The sequence below is a fragment of the Cryptomeria japonica genome, chromosome 3 (genome assembly GCF_030272615.1).
Source record: "Cryptomeria japonica chromosome 3, Sugi_1.0, whole genome shotgun sequence".
NCBI lineage: Eukaryota > Viridiplantae > Streptophyta > Pinopsida > Cupressales > Cupressaceae > Cryptomeria > Cryptomeria japonica.
In genome coordinates this window covers 302,949,230-302,960,501 of record NC_081407.1, presented here as the reverse complement: position 1 = coordinate 302,960,501, position 11,272 = coordinate 302,949,230, and the positions used below count along the sequence as shown (strand labels likewise).

Sequence of the window (11,272 nt, the reverse complement as noted above, 5' to 3'; positions counted from 1 at the left end):
CTTTGTGTTGTATCTAAGAAATGTTTTGGATGTGTAATATTTTTACCATCTTCATCTATCATCTGTATAGTGTCCCTTCTATTGGAAGAAACACGAGATTGGTTGGTCCAATAATCAATGACCTCTCTTTTTACATCTTTATAAATTCTATCTTTTCTAGGAACCCTACAAATATTTACCCAATTCTTTTCAATGTTTTCATCCAACATATTTCTCTTCCTAATATATCTTTGAACAATTCTTCTAGATACATACATTAATTGAGAAATTGCATTAACTTGTTTTCTACGAGTCAATTCCTTACTAGTAATCATAGTCATCAATGCTCTACGTGCAACACTTAAATCAACACCTCAACTTGTGTTGTCAATACAATTCAATGCTTCTTGTAAATTTTCAATTATAGTTTCTTTTACTAATGTATCAGGAGAACTTTTCTTATTACCAACACCCAACAACTCAAGAATAGGTTTCATTTCCCTTTTCCTAAATAACTTAGCAAATAATTGTGCTCTTCCAATAATAGACTTATTTTTAAAATAATCATCCCACAATTTCTTACAATGCAATTTTAATGTTCTTTCAAGTATCATATTTAGATTGAATTTTATTGAAAAGACTATCTTCATCCATTTCCATCAATTTTTCATACTAGAAAAAAAAATTCATCTCGTACCTAAGTAGATGTTTCTTGAACATCATCATGTTGATCTTGAACAACAACGGATTGTTGTTGACTATGTTTTGTATGACCTTTCATTTTATCATCCCTTTTACGATCATACAACCTTGATCTAGTCCTCTTATTCCCCATTGCAAAAAATATTTAGATCTTCAAAATTTCGTGCTTTGAACCTCAAAAACAAAAACATGCAAATATGCAAATCTTCAAAATTTAGTGCTTTGAACTAAAAAGGTTATATATCTAGTTACTTTTCCTCGGTTCTTAACAAAAAAAATGTAATTAGTTAAATCTATAAATAATTTTGCATTCTTAAACTTAACATGTGTAAATTTCATCCATTTAGATCATTTGACTTGAAGTCCAATTTTTATAATTTAGAAAATGAAAAAATAAGGCTCAAGAAATTTAGGAGCATTGATAAAAAGTAAGAAATTAAGTATACTTCGAATATGAATGCGATTTAATAACATTAATTGCTTGAAACCACTTAGCTAATATATAAAGAATTTGAGTCAAGTATTAGGAAATAAAATATAATATAATTCAATACTAAATAGTGTTGGATATATACTCAATTTCATTAAAGTGTTTAAATACATTTTACAAATTCAATATTTAGTTAGATTTTAAGTATGCAAATTTATAAAAATTAATCTACTCATATAGTAAATAAGTTATATCTGGTTACTTTTCCTTGTTCTTAACAAACAAAATGTGATTAATGAAATGTATAAATAATTTTGTTTTCTTAAACTTTTTAAATTGAATAAATGAAACATGTGTAAATTTCATCCATTTAGATCATTTGTCTTAAACTCCAATTTTTAAAATTTAGAAAATGAAAAAACAACATTCAAGAAATAAGAGTATTGATCTAAAGAGTAAGAAATTAAGTTTACTTGGATTCTACATTTGACTATGCAATGTACAATGAACATGATTTAATAACAATAATTGAAAAAATAATTTAAGATAACATAATTGAAAATAAATGATTGAAGTGTAATTAACGAATAATAAAATAAAGTTTTAAATTTAATCTAAAAAATATTTAATTTCCAAAAAACATCTAATATTGTAAACTAAGCATGATTGAAAAAATATAGATATCACTTACCTAAAAAAAAAAAAGCATGATTGAAAAAATAATTTAAAATAACATACTTGGAAAGGGTAGATGCCTTTCGAAAAAAATTAAAAATGTTCGCCCCTTTATAAAATTAAAAATGTTCGCCCCTTTATAATCTTCCTACTCGCTCCAAAATGCCACTTTATTTGAGAAAAAAAATGTTTTTTTGCAAAAATAACTCTTATTATTTTCGCACTTGATTGTTTTGGATTTTTTAATGGGAAAAAAAACTTTTTTTATATGTGGTTCAAGTGACCGATCACATCGGCCCTCACAGTTTTGGCCGGAACACTTCCGACCGAGTTGTTTCTGGCCGAAACAACCTATGTGGAATGCCAAGTGACGGCCACCTCAACAAAAATGGTGATTTTCTCAAACTTGTCACTTTTGCAACAAAATTCAATAGGTAAATTAAACTTATTAAAAAAATTAAAAATACCCTTTTGTAGAGATCAAAATCAGGATTCTACTCATATATATTTTTTTAATGTTTTGATTACATTTACTATATAAAAAAATAAAAATACTACAACTAGGTATTCTTTTGTTCGATAACAGGTTGCTTTGAAAAACAAAAAAAATATCTAATCAGTTCAAAAAAAATTGAAAAAAATATGGTTCACTAGAAGAGAGAGTCTTCTCCAAAATGGTATTTTTTGTTTTTTGATTATCATAAATTGAATAGGCAAATTATGGTGGGAGACAAAAACTGTCAAATTCTGGTGTATTCGACTTCCAAATGCTATAACAAAGAAAATATACATCAATTTTTTAATTTTTTTTCATGCATCGTATAAATATGTGATCTATAATGGATATCAAAATTGGAAAAAAAAAGTTGGTTTACATTTTCTTTTGAGGTGGGAACTAAACCCCTCGTTTTTCAGCGTTTTTCAACAATGAAAAAATGGACTTTAAAGCTAAAAAAACATATAAATTATTGACCAAAAAATTTCAAAAAATAGTAGACTTAAACTTCAACAAATTTTACACATCTAATCAGTTTACATCATCTTCAAATTCAAAATGCAAATGACACTTTTATGGCAACAAAATTGAACAGTTATTGTTGTGTTAGCCTTTTCCTTTGTAAAAGTGTGACACATGATTGTACTTTTACCCATACACACACATATGAGATTTAGAAACATGGATATAAGAAATCCCTATTTTTTGATTCTATGACTTACTCTCATCCTCATCAAATATAAAAATTATAAGAGTATATATATAAACATCCTCTCTTTGTGTGTTTATAATACATATTTGTTATCTTGGCATTTTACCTCTTTGAATATCCGGTTTGTTTTTGTTTATACGTTAATAGATCCATAACTTGAATCTCTCTTTAAAAGTTCTTAGGTTATTTATCTATTTTTAAATTTCTAACAAAGCCTAGTATCCAAAGCACACTCAACGTATTTATATATTTGAATATAGTCTCAATGCTTTACACAAGATCTAAACTATGATTTTAGAGGAATTTTTACAACATAACCAAGTACATATAGCTAGGCATACAATCATCATCCAAGGCATCGATATATAGGTCAAGGAGACCTATGACACCATGATGATTTTCCAAAACTATGGCTAGTACTTGGATTGTCCAAGTCTAATCTATGCAGCCCTTTCCAAGTGTAACTCTTCCCAATTTATCTATATGACCCCTATGACCAAGGGGATCCAATGTAACTCCCAAACCTCCATATGGGTGCAATAATATCGCTTACACTCGTGTACACAAAACTGTAAATAGTTAGTCAAAGATATTTATAGTCCAGCTAGTGTTCCTTTATTCAATAACCTATTACAATAATCATAACAAAAATGACACATGATATAGAGTGACCACAATGGAATCTCTATATTCTATCTAAGTGGAGCACCCTTTTCTATGTGGAACCTCACAATATTTGTAATATAATATAAAAAATGTATAATTCTATAAACTTAGGACTTGCAAGATGTACAACACCTAGTCCCCTACCAATAACCATAATACCCAATTTTTACTTCTCCATGCTCATACGAATTAGAAACATTTAGAAGAGTATCCACCTTCTCAACCATAATCCTCTTATCCTCCACCATATCATGACTAGAGTGATTTACACATTATTGTACTTCGTATGAACATAAAAGGTAGACATATTTGCTAATAAATGAGATTCTAAATTGACACTATATCCTTTAAATCAACCCATCTAGACACAATTTCCAGTGTCATATATCTTCCTTCTAGACATGAATAATTTCCATGTACTTTACCTCTATCATTGAAAATGAAACCCACAACCCATATTTTTCTCACTCAACTAATCACAACACTAACAAATGTTTAGACACATAGGCATTGGTAAATCACATGCCATCTACATCTCCCACTCAATCAAAATCCACAGAATCATGGTCTCCAAGTACTATTCTACTCAAGTATATACTTCCCTATAACAAATCAAAGACTCAAGAATATCTCAAAGATACTTGAAGATCATCCTCTCAACAATCTAATGCTCATTTCATAGCTTATACATATACTTTCTCATGACTCTCATTTCCTGGGAAATATTTGGCATGGTGTAGACCATAACACACATACACTCATATAGGAGTCATGGCCCATATCCTCTATCTTATCTATATGGAAGGACACTACTCAACTGAAATATTTATTCCTTCAAGAATGAGAGCACTTTTATTTTACAATTTTACATCTTAAACTAATGCAAAATAGAGGTAATGGACTTCCTCTAACTAACCCAAGTTTTTATGTTAGTTTCATTTCTCCTATTTTCCATCCCTAAGATAAACTTAGTTGCCCCAAACCCTTCATATACCATTGTAATGAAAGCTACGATTTCAAAACACTATTCATCTCAAGTTCTAGTACAAATCAATAAAATATCATCAACATAAATTGATTTAACAATAAATTGTTTACCTCTCTCATCTTATTATAGACACAACAATCTAATTTAGTTTTGAGAAATCACAAATTTAAAATAAAATAATCAAACTTTTAATACTACATGTGGGTGAATTATTCTAGAATATTTAAATATTTCTTTGGCTTGCAAACCATGTCCTCATTACCCTTCACCACAAATTTTTATGGCTATGACATATAGATCTCCTCCTATAAGTCCTCATGCAAGAAAGTTGGCATAACATCCATATGTTCAACCTTACCATTGAACATAACAATAATAGATGATAAGAAAATTGATAGATATAATTAAATAATATGAAGATCTTATCAAAATTAATTCCCTTTGCATAGGAATATCCATTATCCACTACTACATATCCTTGTCCTTCTCAATCTTATCATTTGAACTGAAATTCTTCTTGAAAACCCAATTTTCCTATTTTTGGCTTAATTTGCACTAATGTTTTCTCCTTTTCTTTAGGTTATAGAGGCTTAGAAGAATATTTAATCCTAAGTATCATTATCCAACTATATATTATCTTTCAAATCTTAGGATTTTAAATCTTGTGTCATTTGAATCCATTATTAAACCTAATGAATATACAGTTTTCTACTTTGAAATATAGCTTGAATTTCTTCTCCTTAGGCATGTGTAGATATGCCTCACAACTAAAATTCTTGATCTATTGCATCAAGGAGTTTTTTCCTAATTAACCCCCCTTCATGTTTTAGTACACAAGATATCATATATAACATATATTTTAATTAGGTAACAAGATATAGTCACAAACTCCACCCAAAATTCTAAATCCAAACTTGCTCCATTGAGCATACTACCTAATCTCTCCATCAGCATCATATTCAGATCCAGTTTTCAATTTAATCCTACCAAAGGATGCGTGGAGTTTTATTATGCCTCAAAATTGCATGTTCCCTACAAAAGCTATCAAAATCTACAAAATAGAACTCTTTGCCATCATCTATCCTCAACAACTTGACCTTCTTCTTCGTCTTGTTTGCTATAAGAGATTTAAACTCTCTGAGCTTAAAAAAGGCCTTAGGTTTATGCATAAGGAAGAACACTCATGTTTCCTTGGAGACGTCATTAATGAAAGAAGTATAATATATGAATTTTCTTAGTGAAGGTACATCACTAGGACTAAATACATCACTATGAATCAAATCCAAAATTCTTAAAGATCTAACAAAGCTAGAGTAAGATTGAAAAAGATTTAATTTTTCATATTAATAAAGTTCACAGTAACTAAAAACTAGAGAACACATAGTCCCTCTAGTTTTTACAGTTTGATGCTCTTAGGCCTTTCTCTCCATTTTGTCTCATGCTTGTGCCACATCATGGTCTTTTTAGTAGAATAATCTCCATCTTGAGCTTCCAAAGGTCAAAGTTTGTTTCTTAAAATTACCCACATTTATTAAATATGTGCTTAACATATCTATTCCTAACAACAATACCATTCTACAAAGTTCTTACTTAAGTGAGGATTAATACAAAATAGCCTACTCCTCCCATAGATTTGACAAGCTAGCTAGTCTTTGATACCAAATGAAAGAAAAATAATAAATCCTTCTTGATTCACTAAGGAGAACAATGCAATTTAACCACGTATATAGTAATTTAAACGTATCAAAGATATTAGAAAGAAAGAAATAAGAGAAGGAGAAAAGGAACATAACGAACACAATGAATAATATACCCAATGCAAGTCCTTGTAAGGAAAAATCCAACCTCCAAAGCATTCACCCAATTTATTATTGTTTGAATAAGTTATAATACATTCATAGATCCTTAGTACCTAAATGAGATCTACACTCTAATTTTAGAGGAAATTTGATGGCATAACCTTGCATAAAATTAGACATAAAAAATCCACACCAAGCCCTCAATATATAGGTGAAGGAAACCCAATAACCATGAATAATTTCCAAAATTATGGCTTAAAACCACGGGGAAATAAATGATCCAAGTCCAATTCACGTGCCTCTCTCCAAGAGTAACTCCTTTCAACTTAGAATATAACTCTCAATTTGACTATTTTGCCCCTATGTTCAAGGGGGTTTGTCGTAACACCCATGTTCTTAATCTAAGGGTACTAAGTTTTCTTACACACCTCTTACTTATGGATATAAATATCATGTCGAATATGTTAGTTATAGTCCACCTGGTAACTCCCTATTCAATTATTTCTTACAACCATAATAAGATCAATGCCATGTGACAAAGAGTTTCAAAAATAGAATCCCAATATCCCATTCATGTGAGGAATCATTTTCTATGTGGGCAAAATATTTTTAATACTATACAAACATCAAATAATTTATGTAGATGTTAGATTTGCAAGGGTACAATATCCAGTCTCGTAGTCCTAACAAGTTCAATGTGTGCATCTTACTTTAGTACTTGTGCTAGATGATGTTTATTCCATGATTCTCAATCTAAGTATGATGTTGATATACCATTTTAGATGTTGACGAGCTCCTTTGGATAATTGTACATTTGTCATAATGCTCAACGTAAAGAGTTAACCTACTATGTTCAAGGTACTAGTTGTTTACATGGGATCCAAGTCCCCTAGTAAATAAATGATGTTTTGAACATAATGTGCTAGTTCTTTAAGCTCTCCCTTCTCACTATTTATCATTTGAGAATTGTGAACTACATGCTTACATAATGTCTCATCTAATGTACATGCCAACATAAATAAACACATGGCTTGGAAAGACAAGAAGAATAAGAACAATGCGGGGATCTCTTATGATAAAAATAGTTTAATTATAATCCTTTTGAATGAGTAAACTCAAAATGAAAACCAAATATATTCTTAATTAATATAACTTAACTAAATAGATGATACACTTGGTTAAGAAGAACATACATACCACTCCCAACAATATTATAGTCTTGCTTCAATGACACACCTCATTACACATATTTTTAGAAATAATCCCCTTTGATTGACCAAATAAAAACATACATTAGGTTTTGTAGTTGATGAAAATAAACTTAGACCATCATGTCATCATGGAGACTTTTTCTTTTTATACATGGAAAAATAGGGCTGATAAAAGATAGCCCTATACAACATCTACAATACAACACTTTGGAGACTCCACTTGATCTAATTGTTACATAGATTTTCTATATGTCCCTTAAGGAACTATGTCAGATTAAACCTCATCCAAGGAAAAACTCCTCCCCACAAATAAGCCCCCTACCTCACCCCCAAGAAAAGAGATTCACCCACATAATTATATGTAGAGAAGGGTACATTCTTATTGTGAGGATTATAATTTTTTTGAAGGTGCATAAATCTTTGGAGATTGAAGTTATTCTTTTTCATGAGTTGTGTTTGCTTAGATTTGAAGCGAGTGTTGAACCAACCTTCATAAGTAGGATCTTTTGAAGTTAACAAAAAGAATGCATAGCCACAAATCATATAGAAAGAGGCAACATGAAAGACAATGGGCTCCATGACATCCCAAGAGAGCTCCCAAAATGTTAGACGAAAGAATCCAGCTGTTTGAAGAATTAGAAATCCAAGGCCAACAAAGAGCTCTCTCCTTACTTGTTTACAAGCCATTTGATCAATCAATACCTTTTGTTTCTTTAATTGTAGGAATTCTTGTCTATGAGGATCCTTCTCTGATGGCACTTCCAATGGCATCACATGCCCGAAGGCTCTTGCAACCTAATCAAACACAACAACCATGAAAATAACATAAGCTAAATTGTTATAAAAATTCCTAATTATCAATCATCAATTAGATTATTGATGAATATAATAGATCTTTATATTGGTTAAAAGATAAATATATTTCTTCATCAAGTTTAATATAATATGAAATAATAAAGACAAAATGTTTAAACATACTCAAATTAATAATTTTAAACAAAATTTTATATCAAAACATTTTCTCAATTTGAAAAACATAATACTTTAAAAATAACAAAATAATTTTAATAAAATTAAAAATCTTTTGTAAAAAAATTTGTTTCAATTATTGAAGGTGGAATTCATTTATTGGAATTCGAAGGCTCTATTGGACAGACATAAAGTTGGTAAAAGCTAATAATAATTGCTAATTTAAAAATGAATTAAGATTCATTGGGATATGACATATTTAATGGCTTTGATTGGTCCCATGACTCATGCTAAAGACCTCTTGATAAGAAATGAGCAGACAGCCCAGGGCAGAGAAAACATTTGTCCATATAAAATTAAAATTGTTTTACAAAAGTTTGTGTGAATCATGCGTTTTTCGTTTGCTACATTTTAAAAAATGTAACCACAAAATTTATACACAAATAAAACATTGATGAATTATACTATGATCTAATGCATTTTTAAGAAGGCTAATTTCTTAGAAAAGTTTATGTTAACAATTTTTAAACTCAAACAAATCTATTCAGACGACTTGTAGACTATAAAAATCTTATGACTTCTAATATATAAAAAATCCTATTATCAAGCTGTCATTTAGAAGTGTGAAAAAAAAAAGCTGTCATTTAAAAGAAAATAGTATATTCAGTCAATCAACAATCAAAACAAAACAGGAGAAAACAATCTGCCAAAAAGCTAAAATGCACAGTGCAGACGGTAGCCCCCTTAAAAAGCCATCAGCTGTGATCTTACTAGCTGAGTTATTGTTGATTTAATGATAAAATTTATGTTATAGATATTTAAATAGTACTGAGTTCAAATCTTCTTCAATATAAAAAAGAAATCAAAACAAAATAAATACCCAAATCCAAATAACGTAACTCTATATTCCACAAAACCTAGAATTATGTTTCTTGAAAGATAAAAAGGGGAATGCAATATGCTACTTGATCTGGTTGCAGATAAACTCTTCCTCTGAAATTGAGCACAACTCCTGCTTCTTCAAGTTCTTTAGCAATGCAAGAGGCTTCCTCATCAGTTGCCTTGAAACTCCATTTCTTACACATGTCCAACAGCTCCTTATAAGACACACATTCCTTCCCATTCTCTTCTATTCCTCTCTTCAGACCCTCTAGACTAATAACTTTCAACAATTTTCTAGTCTCCTCTACAGATAACTTAACTTGTTCTCTACCACTTGTTCTTCCATGACACAGAGAACTTATGGGAGAATTTTCACCAAATCCCAACCCTCTTGCATTTGTTTGCCCTAGCCCTATATTACAACAAAATGGTGCTGAATATGCAGGCCTGCTTTTAGCTTGCCTAAGAGCTTGCCACAGAAACCTGCAACCAGCCATTTTGGACAACTGAGCTGTGAAGATTCAGTTGTAAAGGCACTGGGATTTAAAGTCCCAATTGGAAAACACTGTAGTTTCATTTTTCCTGTAGTAAGATGGGACTGCTCAGTATCACTTTCATGCTCCCAATATTAAGATGGGACTGCTCAGTATCACTTTCATGCTCCCAATATTAAGATGGGTCAAGATCTCGGTATCACCATCATGACCCCACAATCCCTAAACTTCACCAACATGATCCTGTGATTTATTTTATTCTACATGTGCTATCGTCCATGACTCAGATCCATGAAAGTTTGAGGTGTTCCACAACCTCTTTCAGCGTTGTAATTATGCATTATGCACTTGCCGCAGATTAAGCCATATGTTTGCTTATGGTTTAGATTGGTTGTGATTGTAGGGTATCCAATATAATGATCTATGAATGGCAAACCTATACTTGAATTTGATGCAAGCCATATGTTTGCTTATGGCTTAGATTGGTTGTGATTGCAGGCTGTCCAATATAATGATCTATGAATGGAAAATCTATTAAAGTTGTATATAATTTGATTTTGAATTAATGAGGGTTTGGTTCAAATTGTTTGAACATATTTATAATTTGATTTGGAGTTAATGAGGATTTGATGAGGATTGGGTTTAAATTGTTTGAATATATTTATAATCTAGTTTTGAATTGGTAAGAATTGAGTGTTCAAATGTTTGTAAATATTTATTTTTATGTATAACTCAATTTTGAATTGGTGAAGCTTGAGATTCAAATGTTTATGTTAATTCATTTTCTTATATATAATTTGATTGTGAATTGATGACATTTAGAATCATTTACACATTGATCATTCAGTTATAACTGAAATTTGAACTAGTGGGTCCATAATTTTTTAGCTATCTCATATGGAAGCATGAACCTTGAACTGGAACCTCTTGGACTAAGAATTAAAGACTGGGGGGATAATTGTTTATTAGAATTTGTTTTCAAATACTTATAGATGTGGGCAAATATTGATTTTTACGCATAATTTAATTTTTAGTTCATGAAACTTGAGATTCAAATGTTTATGTTTATTCATCTTCTTATATATGATTTGATTTTGAGTTGATGGACTTTAGAATTATTTACACATATTGATCTTTCTGTTATAACTTAATTTTAAATTAGTGGGTTGGAGGGTTTTAAATAAAACCCACATAATTGTTTAGCCATCTGATACGGAAGCATGAGTCTTAAGTTGGAACCTCTTCAACTAAAAGTTAAAGACTCAGGTG

General features: G+C 30.3%; 1 protein-coding gene across 1 annotated transcript; it reads right to left on the bottom strand.

Annotated features, from left to right (window-relative positions):
* Positions 1-7,696: 7,696 nt before the first annotated feature.
* On the bottom strand, positions 7,697-10,041 carry LOC131034275 (calcium uniporter protein 2, mitochondrial). Its single transcript, XM_057965719.2, has 2 exons — positions 9,593-10,041; positions 7,697-8,453 (listed from the first exon to the last, which is right to left on the bottom strand). Exons 1-2 carry the CDS (start codon positions 10,004-10,006, stop codon positions 7,977-7,979), a joined length of 891 nt encoding a protein of 296 aa, XP_057821702.2. The 5' UTR covers positions 10,007-10,041; the 3' UTR covers positions 7,697-7,976.
* Positions 10,042-11,272: the final 1,231 nt, after the last annotated feature.

What these genes read in the sequence shown, in the direction of transcription:
- LOC131034275 (XM_057965719.2), bottom strand. Translation starts at nt 10,006, where the DNA reads ATGGCTGGTTGCAGGTTTCTGTGGCAAGCTCTTAGGCAAGCTAAAAGC. An exon ending in TTTATCTGCAACCAGATCAA is followed by an intron (nt 8,454 to 9,592) that starts GTAGCATATTGC and finishes GTGTTTGATTAG; the next exon opens with GTTGCAAGAGCCTTCGGGCA.